Genomic DNA, 23,240 nt, shown 5'->3' with positions numbered 1-23,240 from the left:
AAGAGCAGTGAAAATGACTTGAGTATTTGGACCCTTCCATCAATATGGGAGACCCACGGAGTCCCAGGCTCCTGGCTTTGACCTGGCCCAGTCCCAGCCATTGTGGGCATTTGGGAAATGAACAGTAGATAGAAGATATATCCTTTTGTCTCCCTGTCTCTCCCAATCTCTGTAAGTCTGCCTTTCAAATAAATAATCTTAAAAAATAGGCCAGCGCCTCCACCTTGCGGTGTAGTCAGTATTGCCCCTCTTTTAGCCTGCTGTGCAATTCCCCTTGACAGATGTGGCCTTTGTGATTTGAACCTCCTGTTTCCCTCCAGCTTGGGCATTTCTCACAGCCAGTAGATAATGGGTTTGACTCTGTTGAATGCTCTGTGTGGCTTTCTAAACACTCAACAAGTCTAATGTAAAACCATATCCTTCCTTTTTCCTTCATATTCATACACAACTGTCAGTGTTTGTTTTGTGACAGAGTTAACATGTTGACTGGAAGTGTAATGTTACAGGTGATGATAGCATTTGAAGACCTGGCTGTGTACTTTACCTGGGAGGAATGGCAGAAAATGAACAATGCTCAGAAAACCCTGTACAGAGATGTGATGCTGGAGACCTACAGCAGCCTCTTCTCCTTGGGTGAGTGACACCCATCACATTCCCAGTGATAACGTTTTCTTGCTATTTGACAAGCAAGGGAACACTTTATAATGTTTAATATTGGACAGGATTAGAATTTGAGTCCATGAATAATCTGAATATCTACCATCTAACAAAAGATTCAAATTGGAATATTTGTTGCATAGCTCCTTAACCAAGCTGTAGTCCTTCAAATAACCCAAGATAGTGATTTTACAAAGTCTTACTTTGTTTCCATTAATAGGGCACTGCATTACCAAACCTGACTTAATCTTCAAGTTGGAGCAAGGAGAAGAGCCATGGATGGTGGACAAATGCTTGAATCAGAGCCTTTCAGGTCAGTCTGCACATAAGGGACAGGGAGGCCAAAGCAGAAAGTGTGCATATGTTGACTAGTAGTCTTTCCATGAAATTTTCTCAAGCCTTACTCCTGCTGACAGCTGGTTTTGTGGATCAGACACAGGCATTTAGAGATACCAGTATCTTTTCTAAATTTTGTTCTTAGTGAAGATGTTCTTTGATTAAAAAAAAAAAAAAAATCTAGTCATTTCCTGATGTTATTACTAAGGCTTTTATTTAGGTTTGATACATTCCCCAAATTCTAACTTGTCCTTATCTATACTTTTATACCTTTTCCTTCATGCACTTATTAGTTCCTTCAGTGCTTGTTAGCTAGGCAACATACAGAAACTTATTTTTTTAATCTTAATGTTTCTGGTCTTTTTTTCTTTTTTTGACAGGCAGAGTGGACAGTGAGAGAGAGAGACAGAGAGAAAGGTCTTCCTTTACCATTGGTTCACCTCCAATGGCCACAGCACACTGTGGCTGGCATACCACGCTGATCTGAAGCCAGGAGCCTTCTCCTGGTCTCCCATGTGGGTGTAGGGCCCAAGGACTTGGGCTATCCTCCACTGTACTCCCGGACCACAGCAGAGAGCTGGCCTGGAAGAGGGGCAACCGGGACAGAATCCGGTGCCCCAACTGGGACTAGAACCAGGTGTGCCAGTGTCACAGGCAGAGGGTTAGCCTATTGAGCCACGGTGCTGCCCTGTTTCTGTTTTTTTTTTTTTTTTAAAGATTTATTTATTTATTTCAAAGTCAAAGAGAGAGAAGAAGGAGAGACAGAGAGAGAGAGGTCTTCCAGCCACTGGTTCACTTCCCAATTGGCTGTCATGGCTGGAGCTGTACTGATCTGAAGCCAGGAGCCAGGAGCTTCTTCCAGGTCTCCCACATGGGTACAGGGGTCCAAGGACTTGGGCCATCTTCTACTGCTTTCCCAGGCCATAGCAGGGTGCTGGATCAGAAGTGGAGCAGCTAGGACTTAAACTGGTGCCCATAAGTGATGTTGACACTGCAGGTGGTGGCTTTACCTGCTTTACCACAACGCCAGCCCCCGGAAACTTATTTCTAACTCGTTGCTCAGATTGAGTTCCCTCTCATGATTTTGCGCAGGCATAGAACTTGCTCAGGACTGAATCAATAAGTGTGAACTCTCTTTTTTAGTCTCTTTCTTTTTTTTTCCCTCTGTGCCTCTCAAATAAATAAGAAAATTATAGTCTGTTGGAAACATTTGAGGAGTGAGCCTATAGTTGGCAAACCTCTGTTTCAGTCTGTCTTTATCTTTCATTCTGTCTCTCTGACTCTCAAGTAAGCAAATAAGTAAATGCTAAAAGATGGTCATGTGGCCGGTGCTGTGGTGCAGTGAATTAAAACCCTAGGCTGAAGCACCAGCATCCCATATGGGCACCAGTTCGAGACACAGTTGCTCCACTTCCAAACCAGCTCTCAGCTATGGCCTGGGAAAGCAGTAGAAGATGGTCTAAGTCCTTGCACCCCTGCACCTGAGGGAGACCCAGAAGAAGTTCCTGGCTCCTGGCTTCAGATCAGCACAGTTCTGGCCTCTGTGGCCAATTGAGGAGTGAACCATTGGATGGAAGAGCTTACTCTCTCTTTGCCTCTCCTCTCTCTTGTAACTCTGACTTTCAATTAAATAAATAAATCTTTAAAAAAAAAAAAAAGATGGTCATGAGTAAGCCTCTGTGTTGTGACATCATAAATTATGAAGCTAGGAATGACACTGTGGTGCAGTGTGTTAAAGCTCCAGCCTGCAGCACTAGCATTGCATATGGGTGCCATTTCAAGTCCCAGCTGGTCCTCTTCTAATCCAGCTCTCTGCTAATGTAACTGAGAAAAGAGAAGTGGTTGGCCCAAGTCCTTGGCCCCCTGTACCCATGTGGGAGACAGGAAAGACACTCCTGGCTCCTAACTTCATCTTGGCCCAGCATTGGTTTGTTGTTCCCATATGGGGAGTGAATCAGCATATGGAAGGCTTCTCTCTGTCTATCTCTTTCTATAATTCTAGCTTTCAAGTAAATAAAGTAAATCTTTGAAAGAAAAGAAATCATAAACTAAGCATGAACTTATATAAAACATGAAAATAAGTGATCCTAGACTCACCAAGAAAGTAATGAGCTTTTGAGACCCAAGCTCAAGTAGCCTCCTGGGTTTATGTTGAGTGGCTTAGATTTTTTTAAGGGTGGAGTTTGAAGTATGATTTCTCTCTTATTTTTCAGTATCATTGAAAAATAAGCAAATAAAAAGATAAGAAAAGCATAGGAAATGAAGCTTTCAGTGAAAATAGGAGGCAACTGATTAAAAGCATCTAGAAATTCAAATTATCACACAGGAATGTTTACAGAAAGAATCGAGAGGAGGTAACCAGCACTGATGATTTCAGAATGAGCTAGAAAACACTTTTCAAAGAAGATGAGCACATCCCAGTTTGCAGAAACAAATTCTTCAAACTGATTGGGAGTGTTTAACTAAAGTGGTATATTGGGACTTTTCTCTACCTGTTGTATTTCTGAGAGGCTGAAGGTGTTGGGTGTCCTTAGGAATTTGGGGAAGCTGGCATAGAGTAGAGACAAAGTAGTTTTTCATTTGAAAAATCCCACAAATGATGTTTACCTAGGAAGACTGAACATGAGACAATCTTAGATCCAAATCATACTCCTTAAATGTTGTCCTGCTTAAAGTACAGGCACATTTCACTCTTCTCCACCTGCAAGTAAATGATCAGTAAAACTTTTTCATGTTTATGGTTGAAATATTGGAGAATCAAAAAGCACACAATTTTTATAAAAATAAACTGGAGAAAAAGGACAGGGGAAAAATGGTTGCTAGGTAGTGGGTGAATATTTTTGTTAAATATTTGTCCATTCTTTAAAATATTTTATAATTATTTCATCTTTGTGAAAGGCAGAGTGATAGTGAGAGAAGAAAGAGAGAGAAAGAGGCCCTCTATTAGCTCACTTCCCAGATGTCTGTTACACTTAAGTCTAACTAGTCTGAAGCCAGAGCTCTAGAATTCCTCTAGTCTTCCCTGGTGTCTCACAGGTTCCCAGGCACATGAAACATTATCTGCTTCCTTCCAGTTTACATAGGCAGAGATCTGTACTGAAAGCAGAGTAGCCAGGGCAGGCATCCCACTCATCATAGCACAAATGTCATTCTACCATCCTTGACAAATTCCCATAGTAAAAAGGATCAGGTTTGAACATTGGGAAACCTCATGGTATATTAATGTATTAAGGAGAAAAACCATATAATGGTCACAAATAAGTACCTCATACTGATTCTGTGAAAATCTTATGCCACTTGGATAACAAGTAACTTCATTCTCTTTACATGAGTATGCCAGGAGAAACAGTAACATGTGATTCAGTGACATGATTGCTTTTTTCTCATTTCAGTGGTCATGAAAATGGATGACCTGATTAAGAGCAACCTGGAAAGTCAGGACAAAAATCTGAATCAGGATTTTATGAAAAATAACAAGACATCAGCTCACAAGAGAGTTGAATTAAGAAAAACCCTTAGTTTAAATTCAAGCCATATTCCAACAATGATTATTAAAAAGGGAATCTATTCAGGATTGAAGCCTGAGGAATGCAATAAATGTCACACTGTGTATCCCCACAGTGGGCCTGATCAACTACAGGCTGGAGAGAAATTTGATAACACCAAGATACCTGGAAAATCTCTCCAGTTCTGTGAGCCTCTTAGTCAGTATGACAATATTCACATCATGAAGCAGCCATTTGGACCCACTGGACAAGCAAAAGTCTTCACAAGAAAGATGTTCTGTAAATCTGAGAGGGTTCATATGGCAGAAAACTGTAATAAATCAACTGTCACTTTTGGAAAAGCAACTCAAATAGAAAAAGCTATCCATGAAAATTCTAGCCTCAATATGCATCAACAAACTCACACAAGAAAGAAATTTTATAAGTACATTAAGTATGTTGAACCTGTCATTCACCAGTCACATCTTGCAATAAATCACAGACTAAATACAAGGGAAAAACTTTACACATGTAACCCTTGTGGAAAATCACTCAGTATTAATTCACCTTATGAATGTAATGACTGTGGAAAAGACTTTGGACAAAAGTCAGTCCTCAGGAAATGTCAACAAATTCACACAGGAGAGAAACCACATGAATGTAGTGATTGTGGAAAAGCCTTTACACAAAAGTCATACCTCATAAACCATCAGCGAATTCACACAGGGGAGAAACTTTATAAATGCCTTCATTGTGGAAGAGGCTTTCTGTGGAAGTCAGCCCTCATCATACACCAGAGAATTCACACAGGGGAGAAACCTCATGAATGTAATGACTGTGGAAAAGCCTTTGGATGCAAGTCAGCCCTCCTCATACACCAGCGAATTCACACAGGGGAGAAACCTCATGAATGTAATGACTGTGGAAAAGCCTTTGGACGCAAGTCACACCTCATGAAACATCAGCAAATTCACACAGGAGCAAAACCACATGAATGTAGTGATTGTGGAAAAGCCTTTACACAAAAGTCATACCTCATAAACCATCAGCGAATTCACACAGGGGAGAAACTTTATAAATGCCTTCATTGTGGAAGAGGCTTTCTGTGGAAGTCAGCCCTCATCATACACCAGAGAATTCACACAGGGGAGAAACCTCATGAATGTAATGACTGTGGAAAAGCCTTTGGATGCAAGCCACACCTCATCATACACCAGCGAATTCACACAGGGGAGAAACCTCATGAATGTAATGACTGTGGAAAAGCCTTTGGACGCAAGTCACACCTCATGAAACATCAGCAAATTCACACAGGAGAGAAACCACATGAATGTAGTGATTGTGGAAAAGCCTTTACACAAAAGTCATACCTCATAAACCATCAGCGAATTCACACAGGGGAGAAACTTTATAAATGCCTTCATTGTGGAAGAGGCTTTCTGTGGAAGTCAGCCCTCATCATACACCAGAGAATTCACACAGGGGAGAAACCTCATGAATGTAATGACTGTGGAAAAGCCTTTGGATACAAGTCACACCTCATAAACCATCAGCGAATTCACACAGGGGAGAAACCTCATAAATGTAATGACTGTGGAAAAGCATTTGGACAGAAGTCACACCTCACCATACACCAGCGAATTCACACAGGGCTGAAACCTCATGAATGTAATGACTGTGGAAAAGCCTTTGGACAAAAGTCACACCTCATCATACACCAGAGAATTCACACAGGGGAGAAACCTCATCAATGTAATGACTGTGGAAAAGCCTTTGGAAACAAGTCAGCCCTCCTCATACACCAGAGAATTCACACAGGGCAGAAACCTCATAAATGTAATGACTGTGGAAAATCCTTTGGATGCAAGTCACACCTCATGAAACATCAGCGAATTCACACAGGGGAGAAACCTCATGAATGTAATGACTGTGGAAAAGCCTTTGGACGCAAGCCAGACCTCATCATACACCAGAGAATTCACACAGGGGAGAAACCTCATGAATGTAATGACTGTGGAAAAGCCTTTGGACACAAGTCACACCTCATCAGACACCAGCAAATTCACACAGGACAGAAACCTCATAAATGTAATGACTGTGGAAAAGCATTTGGACAAAAGTCAGACCTCATCATACACCAGAGAATTCACACAGGGGAGAAACCTCATGAATGTAATGACTGTGGAAAAGCCTTTGGATGCAAGTCAGATCTCATGAAACACCAGCGAATTCACACAGGGGAGAAACCTCATGAATGTAATGACTGTGGAAAAGCCTTTGGACGAAAGTCAGGCCTCATCGTACACCAGCAAATTCACAAAAGGTAGAAACCTCATGAATGTAATGGCGATGGAAAGGCCTTTGGATGAAAGTCAGACCTCATGAAACATCAGCGAATTCACACAGGGGAGAAACCTCATGAATGTAATGACTGTGGAAAAGCATTTGGACGAAAGTCACACCTCATCGTACACCAGAGAATTCACATGGGGCAGAAATCTCATGAATGTAATAACTGGCAAAGCCTTTGGACACAAGTCACACCTCATCATACACCAGAGAATTCACACAGGGCAGCAACCTCATAAATGAAATGACTGTGGAAAAGCCTTTGAACACAAGTCATACCTCATATTACACTAGAGAATTCACACAGGGGAGAAACCTCATAAATAATGATTGTCGAAAAGCCTTTGGCCATAAGTTAGGCCTCATGATACATCAGCGAAATCACACAGAGCAGAAACCTCATGAATGTAATGACTGTGGAAAAGCCTTTGTATGAAAGTCACACCTCATATCACACTGGAGAATTCACACAGGGGAGAAAACCCATGAAAGTAATGACCAAGGGAAAGCCTCTGGATAAAAGTCAATCCTTTAGAAACATCAGAGAATTCACACAGGGAGGAAACCTCATGAATGTAATGACTTTGGAAAAGCCTTTTGACAAAAGACAAAACTCATATCACAGCAGAGAATTCACACAGGGTAGAAAACTCATGATTGTAATAACTGTGGAAAGCATTTAGCCATAAGTCAACCTTCATCATGCATCAGGGAATTCACACAGGGCAGAAACCTTATGAATATAATGACTGGAAAAGCCTTTGGACAAAAGTCAAACCTCATAATGCACCAGAGAATGCACACAGTGTTGAAACTTCATGAATGTAATGACTGGAAAAACTTGATTTTAACTTCCAACTCCAAATGCATCAGAGGATTCACACAGGGAAATAACCTTATAAATGTAATGACTGTGGAAAAACTTGATTTTAACTTCCAACTCCAAATGCATCAGAGGATTCACACAGGGAAATAACCTTATAAATGTAATGACTGTGTAAAAGCCTTTTTCTATAAGTTATATCAAAACAGAATTCACACAGGGCAGAAACTGTATCAATCTAATGAGTGTGGAAAAGCCTTTATAAATCATATGTTGTAAATCATAGCTCATATCACACCAGAGAATTCACATCGGAGAGAAACTTCATGAATGCAATGACTGTAGAAAAGCCCTTGGCAATAAGTCACATCTCAGAATGCGTCAGAAAATTCACATGAAAAGAAACCTTTTGGACATAATGACTTGGAAAGCTTTTTCCCATAGTTCAGCCCTCATTGCACATCATCTAATTCATATGTGGGAAAACACTTTGTATACAATGCATATGGAAAAGCCTTTATCCATAAGTAACACCCCATAAAATATCAGAATTCACATGGGGGAGAAACCATATGAATGGAATGAGTGTTGGAAAACTATGCCAATATCACACAATATAACATCGAGAATTTATTACATGGTGGAAATCTTGTAATAAATGTGGAAAAGTCTTTTGTCAGAAGGAATACCTCATAACACATGTAGTTCAAACAAGGGATAGAACTTAAGAATATAATGAATGTGAAGGACTTTTTCCAAAATCAACATAACCATGTGACAGAGCCATTTGCTGGAAATTACATCCCATACAATAGGTACTCCCATAAGGAAGAAAGGTTGGGACCAGCGCTGTGGCACAGTAAGTTAAAGCCCTGGCCTGAAATGCTGGCATACCATGTGGGCACTGGTTCTAGTCCCGGTTGCTCCTCTTCTGATCCAGCTCTCTGCTATAGCCTGGGAAAGCAGTAGAAGATGGCCCTGCACCCATGTGGGAGATGCAGAAGAAGCTCCTGACTCCTGGCTTTGGATTGTGGCAGCTCCAGCCATTGCATCCATCCAGAGTTAGGAGTTAGGAGTCTCCACTTGGCTGCTTGCCTGATGCAGACACAAGCTGGCGCAGATGTTATGTATGTCCAAAATGGCTCCTGCTCTATCAGCTTGCATGTCTTTGTGAGGTGATTGGAGAGAGAGAAACATGTCTGTACTGTCCCTTTTTTTTCTCTCTCCTCTAGTTTGGCTGGCACACTTTCCCTTGGATACTTAAGCCTCATTTCCTCTAGTTTCCTGCCACATTTTTGCCGGTGGCTCAGGCTACTGTGGTCTTGTCTCACCTCACTTTCCAGTTCTGGTGCATAGGCTCTCAGCTGTTGGAGTCGTGATCCGTGGGCACCATGCCATCCATGTGGGTTCACTGCGTCCCTCTAATATCAGTAGAATTCCCTCTGTCATTTTTTACCTAACTCTTCCCTGAGACTACTCTATTTCCACTTTTTAAAAACTATTTTCTCCTGGGCTAGAGCAGTAAGCTCCCTCCCTACTCCACCATCCAATTATTAGCCCATCTCTATATGATTATGACTCTGTTTCTGCCAAATTACTAATTTATATACCATATAATCAAAATTAAATGCCTTCCATGGAGTGCATATTTATTTTGTCATTTACTACTGTCACCTGCATGTGTAATGAGTAACCTGATTTGTAACATTCCTAACACAGGGAAATGATGGGCCCCATGGTTTGATTTATAATTGTGTGGTCATCTACTCACTCTAAATGCTGGAAGTTGTCCCAGCAACTGTCATGTGTATAGGATTTGAGTACATTGCAGTGCCAGCACCATCATGGTCATCAGCATAGGATACATTCTTAATGTTTCTAGATGCTCCTGGAACTTTAAATTATTTTCTGATTGTGGAAATTTTCCAAACTACAAGTCTATATCATACTGTAATTTTTCCAGTTTATTCCAGACTGTTTTTCCACCAAATATTCATCCACATATTTGTTTTTAATTATGGCTCACATTAAAATGACATTGTTACTAAGGGCAAGACAAAGTTTTAACTTCCATGTGCATCAATTTTCTATATTTTGTCTTTCATTTTATTAATTTCATCTGAGTATGTCAATATCCACATGGAAAGCAATCTTAGCACTGCCAATGTATGATGATTCTTTTGGGCACTTATATTTTCATGTCATGAATGCACTAAATAATGTTCAAGTTGTCTTAGCAATCTCCATCTTTATGGCCTATCAAATAATTTTAGAACATTACATTCTTTTACACTTTCAAGGACACTTTTTTATAGCTTCTTTATATTTCGAGAATCAAAATTGTCATTCTCTTTAAAATTTCCATTCATTAGATCAAGACAATTTTATCTTGGTTTTAAAATTACTGAATTTAATGGCATAAACTTTCTTTGATTTAAGAAAGCACAGATTTTCTGTATTTAAATGTGTATTGAGGGCTACTTTTATTAATATCTGTTACATCTCCTTGTAACCTTATTCCTGCTTCTACTAAATTTACCATTTGTACACACAACTATCAATATAAAACATATATTGCAATGAATACATGTCTCTATTTTTCATGTTGATTCAAATTTATTATTACCACCTCAATAAATAATAACCTAATTTGTGCCAATTCTAGTGCCGGGCACTTCAGGCTACCATGATTTACTTTATCATTGTAAGGCTATCAAATTCTGGCAGATGTCCAAATTTTATTTTCACAGTATATGAGAACAATTTAGGGCCAGTTCCATCACTCATTAGCAGGAGATTTCATTCTTAGCTTTATAGACATTCATGGAACTTGAAATTAACCTTTAATTATGAAAATTTGTTAATTTTTAAATTCACTGGAGTCACTCTTTTGCACAAATACTTTAGTCTAGACCAATCCTAACCCTGTGAATCTGTGGCCATGGTGATTTAATTTTTATTGTAAGATCATCATCACCCCCAACATTCTGTAAGTTGCCTTCTGGAAACTGTCAGGTACACAGTGTCTCAGGGCCATTTTAGCCAAGGGTAATAATTCTTTCTCCTCAACATAGTATATATATGAATATATGTAACATATATAACATACATATATTTTATTCATAGATAAATTTGCCACTGTGTTTCTAGATACTAGTATATTTCCTGAAAATTATGTGGGAAAATAGTGGGATCTTAATGTTATTTTTATCCCAGAATTATGTATGTTTATTTAATTTTAGAGGCTGGTAGACTTGGAGAAACAGAGAAACAGACTTTATGAGCTACAACTTGATGGCTTACTCTTCATTCTTGTAATTTTCAGAAAATGGATCATTACAGAAATCTGAGTATTCTTTTCTGATGATAAATACATTATACAAATTTCAAAATGTTGCTCTGTGTACATTTATATTACAAATTATATATATGTGCATTTACATTATAATGTCATAAACACACACACATATATATTATATATATAAACACCTTTAAAATTCTCCTTGTTATTGGTATAAATTTTTTGAATTTTAAATATTTACTTCCTTTAAAAATTTTAAGTAATATAAGTTTGATATATTTCACATATACAGACTAATGAATGTAAGTGACACTTCCCTTGATACCCTCCCTCCCACACACACTCCAACCCTTTCTCCTCTTCCCTCTCACATTCCCACTTAACTTTTACAAAATGATTGTATAGTTAACCCTACACTAAGTAAGAGTTCAACAAGTGAGCAAATAGTATGAAGGAAAAAAATAAAAAGAATCACTGTTCCTCAATGGAAAAGACAAGTGCTCTAAACAATCAACAAATCTGAAAAAGTGTATCTAACTCCAATACATTACATTTTAGGTACTCTATTAGCTACCTCAGATCAGAGAAAACATATGATATCTGTATTTTGGAGACTAGTTTATTTCACTAAGTATAATGATTTCCAGTTTCATCTATCTTGTTGCAAAAGACAGGGTTTCTTTTTCTTTTTTTTTATAGCTGAGTAGTACGCCGTAGTGTGTATATACCATAATTTTCTTATTCAGTCAACAATTGATTGATATCTGGATTGTTCCCAGACCTCAGCTATTGTGAATTGTGCTGCAGTGAACATAGGGTTATAGATAACTCTTGCATATGCTAATTTCTTTTGGTTTGGGTAAATTCCAAAGAGTGGGATGGCTGGATCATATGGTAGGTCTGTAATCAGATTTGTAAGATATCTCCATAAGCTCTTTCACAGTGGCTTGCACCAGTTTACATTCACACCAACAGTGGACCAGGGTAACTTTTTTCCACATCCTCATCATTTTTGTCATTTGCTGATTTTTTTTGACAGGCAGAGTTAGGCAGTGAGAGAGACAGAGAGAAAGGTCTTCCTTCCATTGGTTCATCTCCCAAATGGCCACTATGGCTGGTGGGCTGCAGCCAGCCCACTGCAATGATCCAAAGCCAGGAGCCAGGTGCTTCCTCCTGGTCTCCCTTGTGGGTACTATCCTTTCTTCCCAGTTCTGACTCTTAAAACTGTTCCAAATTATGGGATTTGATTCAATGCACCAGGTATTTTTTTTTTAATGTTTAAATAATATTTTTAACTTTGTAGAAATTTGCATTTTCTTTTTTTCACTTTTTTTATTAAACTTTTATTTAATGAATATAAATTTCCAAAGTACAGCTCATGGGTTACAATGGATTCCGCCTCCCAAAACATTCCTTCCACCCACAACCCTCCCCTTTCCCGCTCCCTCTCCCCTTCCAATCACATCATGATTCATTTTCAATTCTCTTTATATACAGATCAGTTTAGTATATATTAGGTAACGATTTCAACAGTTTGCCCCCATATAGCAACACAAAGTGAAAAAAAATACTGTTGGAGCACTAGTTATAGCATTAAATAAGAGTGTACAGCACATTAAAGACAGAGATCCTACATAATATTTTTTTAAAAATTAATTAATTTTCTATGCCATTTCCAATTTAACACCAGGTTTTTTTTTTCATTTCCAATTATCTTTATATACAGAAGATCGATTCAGTATATAATTAGTAAAGATCTCATCAGTTTGTACCCACGCAGAAACACAAAGTGTAAAAATACTGTTTCAGTACTAGTTATAGCATCACTTCACATTGGACAACACATTAAGGACAGGTCCCACATGGGATGTAAGTCCACAGTGACTCCTGTTGCTGATTTAACAATTTGACACTCCTGTTCATGGCGTCAGTAATCTCCCTAGGCTCTAGTCATGAGTTGCCAGGGCTATGGAAGCCTTTAGAGTTTGCTGACTTTGATCTTATTCCGATAGGGTCACAGTCAAAGTGGAAGTTCTCTCCTCCCTTCAGAGAAAGGTACCTCCTTCTTTGATGGCCCCGTTCTTTCCACTGGGATCTCACTAACAGAGATCTTTCATTTAGGTCTTCTTTTTTTCTTTTCCATGGTATCTTGGCTTTCCATGCCTACAATACTCTCATGGGCTCTTCAGCCAGATCCAAATGCCTTAAGGGCTGATTCTGAGGCCAGAGTGTTGCTTAGGACATCTGCCATTCTGAGTGTGCTGTGTATCCCACTTTCCATGTTGGATCGTTTTTTCCCTTTTTGATTCTATCATTCAGTATTAGCAGACACTTGTCTTGTTTGTGTGATCCCTTTGACTCTTTGACCTATCAGAGCCATCAATTGTGAACTGAAATTGATCACTTGGACTAGTGAGATGGCATTGGTACATGCCACCTTGATAGGATTGTATTGGAATCCCCTGGCACATTTCTAACTCCACCATTTGGGGCAAGACCAATTGAGCATGTCCCAAATTGTACATCTCCTCCCTCTCTTTTTCCACTCTTAAATTTAAAATTAAAACACCTAAGAATAATTGTGTGTTAATTACAGAGTTCAAAGACTAGAACTAGAACAACAACAACAAATACTAAAAAGGATAAAGTATTACATTGTACATCTAGAGTCAGGACAAGAGCTGATCAGGTCATTGATTCTTATAGTGTCCATTTCACTTCAACAGGTTTCCCCTTTGGTGCTCAGTTGTCCCTGATCAGGGAAAACAAATGATATTTGTCTCTTTGGGACTGGCTTAATTCACTCTGCATGATGTTTTCCAGATTCCTCCATCTTGTTGCAAATGACTGGGTTTCGTTGTTTCTTACTGCTGTATAGTATTCTATGGAGTACATGTCCCATAATTTCTTTATCCAGCCAACTGTTGATGGGCATTTGGGTTGGTTCCAGGTCTTAGCTATTGCAAATTGAGCTGCAATAAACATTAATGTGCAGATGGCTTTTTTATTTGCCAAATAAATTTCCTTTGGGTAAATTCCAAGGAGTGGGATGGCTGGGTTGTATGGTAGGGTTATGTTCAGGTTTCTGAGGAATCTCCAGACAGACTTCCATAGTGGCTTAACAAGTTTGCATTCCCATCACAGTGGGTTAGGGTCCCTTTTCCCCCACATCCTCTCCACCATCTGTTGTTGGTAGATTTCTGGATGTGAGCCATTCTCACCGGGGTGAGGTGAAACCTCATTGTGGTTTTGATTTGCATTTCTCTGATGTTAATTTTGGCTTTGACTGCCTGTGCTCCTGGGGTCTTTTCCAAGAAGTCTTTGCCTGTACCTATATCTTGCAGGGTTTCTCCAATGCTCTCTAATAATTTGATGGTTTCAGGTCATAGATTTAAGTCTTTAATCCATGTTGAGTGAATTTTTGTGTAAGGTGAAAGGTAGTGGTCTTGCTTCAAGCTTCTGCACGTGGAAATCCAATTTTCCCAGACCATTTATTGAATAGGCTGTCCTTATTCCAGGGATTAGTTTTGGATCTTTGATCAAATATAAGTTGGCTGTCAGTGTTTGGATTGATTTCTGGTGTTTCTATTCTGTTCCATTGGTCTATCCATCTGTTTCTGTACCAGTACCATGCTGTTTTGATAATAACTGCCCTGTAGTATGCCCTGAAATCTGGTATTGTGATGCCTCCGGCTTTGTTTTTGTTGTACAATATTGCTTTGGCTATCCGAGGTCTTCTGTGTCTGCATATGAACTTCAGCATCATTTTTTCCAGATCTGAGAAGAAGGTCTTTGGTATCTTGATTGGTATTGCATTGAATGTATAAATTGCTTTTGTGAGAATGGACATTTTGATGATATTGATTCTTCGAATCCATGAGCATGGAAGATTTCTACATTTTTTGGTATCCTCTTCTACTTCTTTATCTAAGGTTTTGTAGTTTTCATCATAGAGATCTTTAACGTACTTGGTTAAGTTTATTCCAAGATGTTTGATTGTTTTTGTAGCTATTGTGAATGGGATTGATCTTAGAAGTTCTTCCTCAGCCATGGCATTGCCAGTGTATACAAAGGCTGTTGATTTTTGTTCATTGATTTTATATCCTGCCACTTTGCCAAACTCTTCGATGAATTCCAATAGTCTCTTAGTAGAGTTCTGTGGGTCCCCTAAATAAAGAATCATATCATCTGCAAAGAAGGATAGTTTGAGTTCCTCCTTCCCAATTTGTATCCCTTTAATTTATTTTTCTTGCCTAATAGCTCTGGCTAAAACATCCAGAACTATATTGTGAGTGGTGAGAGTGGGCATCCCTGTCTGGTACCAGATCTCAGCGGAAATGCTTCCAACTTTTCCCCATTCAATAGGATGTTGGCCATGGGTTTTTCATATATTGCTTGGATTGTATTGAGGAGTGTTTCTTCCATACCCAGTATGCTTAGAGTTTTCATCATGATAGGGTGTTGTATTTTATCAAATGCTTTCTCTGCGTGTATTGAGAGAATCATATGGTTTTTCTTCTGCAGTCTGTTAATGTAGTGTATTACGTTGATTGTTTTGCGAACGTTGAACCATTCCTGCATACCGGGGATAAATCCCACTTGGTCTGGGTGGATGATCTTTCTGATGTGTTGTTGCATTCTATTGGCCAGAATTTTATTGAGTATTTTTGCATCTATGTTCATCAGGGATATTGGTCTGTAATTCTCTTTCAATGCTGCATCTTTTTCTGGCTTAGGAATTAAGGTGATGCTGGCTTCATAGAAAGAATTTGCGAGGATTTCCTCTTTTTTGATTGTTTCGAATAATTTGAGAACAATTGGAGTTAGTTCTTCTCTAAATGTCTGGTAGAACTCAGCAGTGAATTCATCTGGTCCTGGGCTTTTCTTTGTTGGGAGGGCCTTTATTACTGTTTCAATTTCTGTGTCAGTTATGGGTCTGTTTAGGTTTTCTGTGTCTCCCTGAATCAATTTAGGTAGGTTGTATCTGTCCAAGAATCTGTCCATTTCTGATCGATTTCCCTGTTTGCTGGCATACAAGTCCTTGTAGTAATTTCTGATGATTCTTTTTATTTCTGTGATGTCTGTTGTTACATTTCCATTTTCATCTCTGATCCTATTCATTTGGGTCTTTTCTTTTTTTAGTTAGTTGGGCCAATGGGTGTCAATTTTGTTTATTTTTTCAAAAACCAGCTCCTTGTTTGGCTGATTGTTTGTAATGTTGTTTTGGATTCAATCCTCTTGATTTCTTCTTTGATTTTAATTATTTCTCTTCTCCTACTGGGTTTGGGTTTGGTTTGCTGCAGATTTTCTAGATCCTTGAGATGACTTGAAAGCTCATCTATTTGGTGCCTTTCCAATTTCTTGATGTAGGCATCTATTGATATAAACTTTCCTCTTAACACTGCTTTTGTTGTATCCCATAGGTTTTTGTATGTTGTGCTTTTATCCTCATTTACTTCCAGAAAATTTTTGATTTCTCTTTTAATTTCTTCTATGACCCAATGTTCATTCAGGAGCATGTTGTTCCATCTCTGTGTGTTTGCACGTGCTCTAGGGATTCCCAAGTTGCTAATTTCCAATTTCATTCCTTTGTGGTCTGAGAAGCTGCATGGTATGATTCTAATTCTTTTGAATTTGCTGAGACTTGCTTTATGGCCTAGTATGTGGTCAATCCTAGAGAAGGTTCCATGTACTGCTGAGAAGAATGTAAAGTCCTTAGATATAGGATGAAATGTTCTGTAGATATCTGTTAGATCCATTTGGGCTATAGTGTCATTTAAATCTACTGTCTCCTTGTTGATCTTCTGTCCTGTTGATCTGTCTATCTCTGAGAGTGGAGTATTGAAGTACCCCAGTACTATTGTATTGGTGTCTAAATCTCCCTTTAAGTCCCTTCACAAGTCTTTTAAATAAGCTGGTGCCCTGTAATTAGGTGCATATACATTGATAATCATTATATCTTCCTGTTGAATGGATCCCTTAATCATTAAATAGTGCCCCTCTTTGTCTCTCCTAACAGTTTTTGTGGTAAAGTTTCTGTTGTCCGATATTAAGATGGCTATGGCCGCTCTTTTTTCATTTCTGTTGGCATGGTATATATTTTTTCCAGCCTTTCACTTTCAGTCTGTATGCATAATTGTTGGACAGATGAGTTTCTTGTAAGCAGCAGATAGATGGGTTTTGTTCCTCAACCCAATCAGCCAATCCTTGTCTTTTAACTGGACAGTTCAAGCCATTAACATTCAATGTGACTACTGAGAAGGAGTAACTTTGCCCTGTCATTTGCCAAAGATTTTTTCTAATATATGGTTTGAGACTCCTGTGATCTTTTGCTGTGAGGTTTCCTTCCTTTATCTTCTTTCATATTGGTGACCATGTTTCTGTGTTTCTGTGTGTAACACATCTTTAAGCATCTTTTGCAGGGCTGGATGAGTGGCGAGAAATTCTTTCAATTTCTGTTAGCTGTGAAAGGTCTTTATTTCACCCTCATTCACAAATGAGAGCTTTGCAGGATATAGTATTCTGGGCTGGCAGTTTTTCTCTCTTAGTACCTGGGCTATATCTCGCCATTCTCTCCTAGCTTGTAGGGTTTCTGATGAGAAGTCAGCTGTGAGTCTAATTGGAGATCCTCTGAGAGTAATCTGGCATTTCTCTCTTGCACATTTTAGGATCTTTTATTTGTGTTTCACTGCGGTGAGTTTGATTACGACGTGTCATGGTGAGGATCTCTTTTGGTCATGTTTATTAGGGGTGCTATGAGCTTCCTGTACTTGGATGTCTCTGTCCTTCTCCAAACCTGGAAAATTTTCTACTAGTATCTCACTAAAAAGGCCTTCTAATACTTTCTCCCTCTCCATGCCTTCAGGAACTCCTAGAACCTGAAAGTTGGGTTTTTTAATAGTATCCTGTAGATTCCTGACAGTATTTTTTAGATTTCTGATTTCTTCTTCTTTTCTTTGGTTTGACTGTTTCCTTTCCTGCTCTCTGTCTTCTAAGTCCGATATTCTCTCTTCTGCTTCACCCATTCTGTTTATAAGGCTCTCTAATGTGTTTGTCATTTGATTTATTGAGTTCTTCATTTCATTGTGCTTTTTTGTCACTATCACTGTTTCTTGTTCTACTAGTTGTTTCATTTCACTTTGATTCCTCCTTAATATTTCATTTTCACGAGAGAGATTTTCTATCTTGCCCATTAAGGATTTCTGTAGTTCAAGAATTTTTTTTGAGAACTTCTGAATGTTCTTATCAGTTTTTTGAGATCCGCTTCTTGCATTTGCTGTATGTCTTCATCTTCATAATCTTGGATTGGGGTGTCTTGTTCATTTGCGGGTGTCATAGTTTCTTCCTTGCTCTTTTTACCTCGGTTTCTATGTTTGTTGTTTGGTATTTTGGAGATAATTTATGGTTTGTTTTTTTTTTTTTTTTGGCTGTGGTGTTTTTTTCTCATTATAATATGCCTCTAAGTTGGCTGTCTGCTTTGATGGATCCTTAGAGGCTGTGATGGGTGTGGCCAGAGAGCTCCGCTTGATTCTTTAGGTTTAAGGCTGTGCAAAAAGCGACTCACCCAGATTGTTCTCTCCCTTGCTCCTTGCTGGATTGCTCTCTCTCTCTCTTTTTTTTTTTTACTCATGGGAAGTAATTTGGCACAGGTGAGTGGAATTGATGGTAGTTGAAATCTGGCCTCTGTGAGTATTCGTTTGATCCACCCCTGGGACCACACAAAGAGTTTATGCAGCCGTCATTGTGTTCTCAAGTTTCACCAAAGTTTCAAAGTTACTGAGTTTGTGAACTTCTTGTCATCTTTTTTTTTCAAACTTTTATTTAATGAATATAAATTTCCAGTGTACAGCTTATGTACTACAATGGATTCACCCTCCCATAACTTCCCTCTCCCAATCCCTCTCCTCTTCCATTTGCATCAAGATTCATTTTCAATTCTCTTTATATACAGAAGATCAATTTAGTATAAAGATTTCAACAGTTTGCACCCACATAGAAACACAAAGTGAAACATACTGTTTGAGTACTAGTTATAGCATTAAATCACAATGTACAGCACATTAAGGACAGAGATCCCACATGAGGAGCAAGTGCACAGTGGCTCTTGTTGTTGACCCAACAAATTGACACTCTAGTTTATGGCGCCAGTAACCATCCTAGGCTGTCATCATGAGTTGCCAAGGCAATGGAAGCCTTCCAAGTTTGCCGACTCTGATCATATTTAGACAAGGTCATAAAAGACAGAGTGAGGATAGTAACCAATGATCCTAAGAGTGGCCTTAACCAGGTCTGAACAATTATACAGCATTAAGTGGGGAAGAGGACCATCAGTACACACAGGTTGGGAGTAGAGCCATTGGAGGTAGAGTAGAGGTTATGATTACAAAGGAATGAGGCCCAAGTGCACTAGACAGGGTCTAGAACAAAGGACAGAGTCATTATTAGAGGAGCTAAGAAAGGCGCTGTGTAAGCTACAATTAAGTTTTCTGATTGAGAGGCAAATAGAACCTGATAGAAGGGGCTTGATAATAATCTGCTGGGCTTTAGGCCTTGTAAGTTAAGAGACCCAGACCAATCTATCTCTTCACATGGGGTATATCCTAAGGGAGGTGTGAACCTCCTAGGGGAAGGCATTCTGTTGACTTTCATTACTTGGCTGGCCTGGGAGGAGAGCTGGCCAGGTAAAGGCAGGTGGCATCTCTAACATGAAATTTACAGTTCTGCCTGCAGTGTTGCTGACCCTACTTGACCATACCCTCAGCTGCAGTGGTCACTTTGGAAGTTGGGCTGAGTGAAGGGCTTTTCAACTTAGAGCCAATGAGATCTGTGGCTCTGACCTGGGCATCCTTCGACTCCAGGGCAGGTCCATTTCCAGTGATCCAACTCTTGGCAGAGCTGCCAGGGCTCTTCACAAGCGGACTTCTGCTGAAGCCCAGGCTTACCACATTGCAAGCCACTGCAGTGGACTGGTCTGTTGGGTCTCCTTGAGGGCAGATCACTGTACAGATCAGCCATTAATAGGCCTGCCACACATTGCTTCTGGTGCCTAGCTTTCTTTTCCTCCTGGTTTGTGTTAAAGCAGACCAGAGGATGCAAGTCAAGGGAGTGCCCAAGTCCCATCTCTAATCTTCGGTGGCCTGAACTACAAGTCTATAGTCACAGGCATGTTCTGTAGTAGTTTTTCTAAGGTAGACAATGCCCATGAGGAAAATTATATTCTCACTTTAAAACTTTCTTTCCCTTTGGTCTGAAAGGGAGGTTGTTTCTACTTACTGTATACTTCGCTGATGGCGAAGAGAATCTAGCTATGAGATTATTATTTAAGTTCTTATTTTGGCTATGCTATTACAGAAAAATGTTAGCCATCTCTTTTATAAGGTCTAAAGATTAAATTGTGCGTCCTACAGATTCCTTCATAATAGAATTAGTTTCCTACCTTGAAGAGAATAGAGAAATGAAAGAACAAGTTGGGCTTAGAATAGAGAAATGAGGGAGCAAGTCCTAGATCGCTTGCTGACAATAGCAATATCACATGAATACTTAGCAAACAGTTTCAACCATTAGATAACAACTTAAGAAAACGTTTACCAGAAGGTCCAATGCCTTCTATAAATTTTAAGAATCATGTATTTGGAAACACCTCTTAAATATCTAACATGGTGTAGTTTGTTTAACCAGTAAACTTAAGCACAACCATCTAAAATGTTTTTAGTTTCTTTCTACCAACAAGTTTAAAACATATGATACACAGATTCAGGTCACACAAATTAAAATGTATCTTTGATTGATTTTAGCAACTTAAATTTATTGACAATCTTATATATAAGCCATTTAAAATAAAACTCTTAATAATAATATTTTTATAATAATTTTAATTATTTTATAATAATTTTAATAATAAAATTTCCCCATGTGGACATACACATATAACAAAGCATAGTAGACCAATATAGCAATTTTAATAATAGCTTTTAAAATCTTTAACTCTTTTTGTAGATTGCCAATTGATTTGAATTGCTTTTTCTTTTTAGTAACCTCAGTTAACCATACTTTCTCTCAGTTGGTACTGTTAATACATTATTGGCTTCATCTGTTTACAGAGCCATCCCAAAGTACTGAATGCAATAGAAGTGGCTGTAAAAAGTCCATAGGGACCTATAGGAGGACAGCTAAACACAGAACCAACAAGGCTTTAGTTTTATGAGCAGCAAATCATATATAACTGTGGATGACTAAAGACTTTAAGTCGCCATGTTTAAAATTATAAACTCATCAACCAACAAGAGGCACTTGCTTACTTCACAGTATTTTTGAAAGCACCTGTAGGATTTTACAAGTATTTAACCCTTTAGGCCTCTGGGGCTTTCTCATTAAGATAACTATCATGTCTAGTAACACAAAATCATTAGACTTTTTAATTCTAATTTCTTCTTCTTTTCTTTGGTTTGCCTCTTTCCTGTTCTGTCTTCTAAGTCTGATATTCTCCCTTCTGCTTCGTCCATTCTGTTTATAAGGCTCTCAAATGTGTTTGTCATTTGATCTATTGATTTCTTCATTTCATTGTGGTTTTTTGTCACTATCACAGTTTCTTGTTCTACTAGTTGTTTCATTTCATTTTGATTTCTCCTTAATATTTCATTTTCACGAGAGAGATTTTCTATCTTGTCCATTAAGGATTTCTGTAGTTCAAGAATTTGTTTTTGAGAACTTCTTAATGTTCTTATCAATTTTTTGAGATCCACTTCTTGCATTTCTTCTATCTCATCATCTTCATAATCTTGAATTGGGGTGTCTTTTTCATTTGGGGATGTCATAGTGTCTTCCCTGTTCTTGTTACCTTGGATTTTGCATTTGTTGTTTGGCATGTTGGAGATATTTGGTTTCTTCACTGTGGTGTTTTTTTCTTGTTACACTATGGCTCTATATTAAGTGGACTGTCTGCTTTCGGTGGAGCCTTAGAGGCTTGAGATGAGTGTGGACTGAGAGCTGTGTTTGGTTCCTCAGGGTTGAGGGTGTGTCAAAGATGACACTCCCAGGTTAGGTGTGGTAAATCTCTCTTTCTTTCTTTTTTTGATTCAAAAGGGAAGTAATTCCGCACAGCTGAACGTAATTGGAGGTAGTTAGCAGGCAAATGATACACCCACAGGAGCCAGAGATTGGAAGCTCTTTCCCAAGGGCCACACAGGGAATCTCTGCTGCCCTCAGTGTGGGCGCCAATTCTCCTACAGTCTCCCACTGGGTTGCCGAGTTATATCCTAATCTCCTGTTATTTCACCCCTCCCCCCAGAGTCAGGTTTTTCTGCTAGGCTCAGGGCCGGTGCAGACCTGAGGTCGCCCTGCTTATGACGTATGTCAAAATGGCGCCTGCTCTTTGTCTTGCTCGCCTTTGAGGGGTGAGCGGAGAGAAAGAAACTCGTGTCAGTATTGGTCACTTTTTTTTTTCCTCTCTCTCTTCTAGTTAGCCTGGTGAACTTTTCCCCACAGAGTTCCAAGCCTCGTTCCCTCTAGTCTCCTCTTTCTGCTTTCCCGCTGGTGTCTCGAGCTATTGAGGTTCGGCTCACCTCGCGTTCCAGCGCTGGTGTGTTGAGTCTGCCGCTGGTGTCCTGAACTTGGGCTCCCACGCTCTCCACACAGGTCCACTGTGAATCACTAGTTCCAGAAGAGTTTCCTCTGCTGTTTCTTCCCCTACTCTTCCTTGACCCTGCAGTATCTCCATTTTTATTAACCTGTCTCTCCCCCGGACTAATAGTGTGCTCCCTTCCTATTCCGCCATCTTGCCGCTCTCCTTTCTTGTCATCTTTTACAGGCATTCAAAAAAATCAAAGTTCCAAAGAATTTGAACTTTGATATTTCCAGTTGGGTTCCTGGAAATGTCAAAGGATATATGTCTCTCATCTTGGAGAGACACCAGCTAATTAATCAGGCTATTTGGGTTACATTACAGATACTGTTAAAATGTGAAGTCGTGCTCAATTTAAGTTTTGATAATATAAAATAAAATGCCACTGATACAAATGTCTGAAAGTTAAAAAGTCTAATGATCATGTGTTACTAGACAATCTTGTGTTACTCTTAATGAGAAAGGCCCAGAGGCCAAAAAGAATTAAATGTTTTGTAAAATCCTACAGGTGCTTTTGAAAATACTGTGTGAAGTATGCAAATGCCTCTTGTTGGTTAATGAGTTTATCATTTTAAACATAGCTATGTAAAGTCTTTACTCATCCACAGTTTTGTATATCAGATTTGCTGCTCTAAACTAAAATATTGTTGGTTCTGTGTTTAGCTGCCC

At 39.0% G+C, this 23,240-nt stretch overlaps 1 protein-coding gene across 1 annotated transcript in view; it reads left to right on the top strand.

Annotated features, from left to right (window-relative positions):
- The window catches only part of LOC133755111 (zinc finger protein 271-like), a 48,352-nt gene extending 37,369 nt beyond the window's left edge, over positions 1–10,983 (top strand). The window contains exons 2-4 of the mRNA XM_062185389.1: positions 473–633; positions 878–970; positions 4,386–10,983. Of these exons, the coding sequence (XP_062041373.1) occupies positions 480–633; positions 878–970; positions 4,386–6,805 (2,667 nt within the window). The 5' untranslated portion in view covers positions 473–479 and the 3' untranslated portion in view covers positions 6,806–10,983. The remainder of the gene's footprint in view (positions 1–472; positions 634–877; positions 971–4,385) is intronic.
- Positions 10,984–23,240: the final 12,257 nt, after the last annotated feature.

This window comes from Lepus europaeus, unplaced genomic scaffold (genome assembly GCF_033115175.1).
Source record: "Lepus europaeus isolate LE1 unplaced genomic scaffold, mLepTim1.pri SCAFFOLD_3_1, whole genome shotgun sequence".
Lineage (NCBI taxonomy): Eukaryota > Metazoa > Chordata > Mammalia > Lagomorpha > Leporidae > Lepus > Lepus europaeus.
Note: the sequence above shows the minus strand (reverse complement) of the source record. Positions and strands in the feature narration are given on the sequence as shown.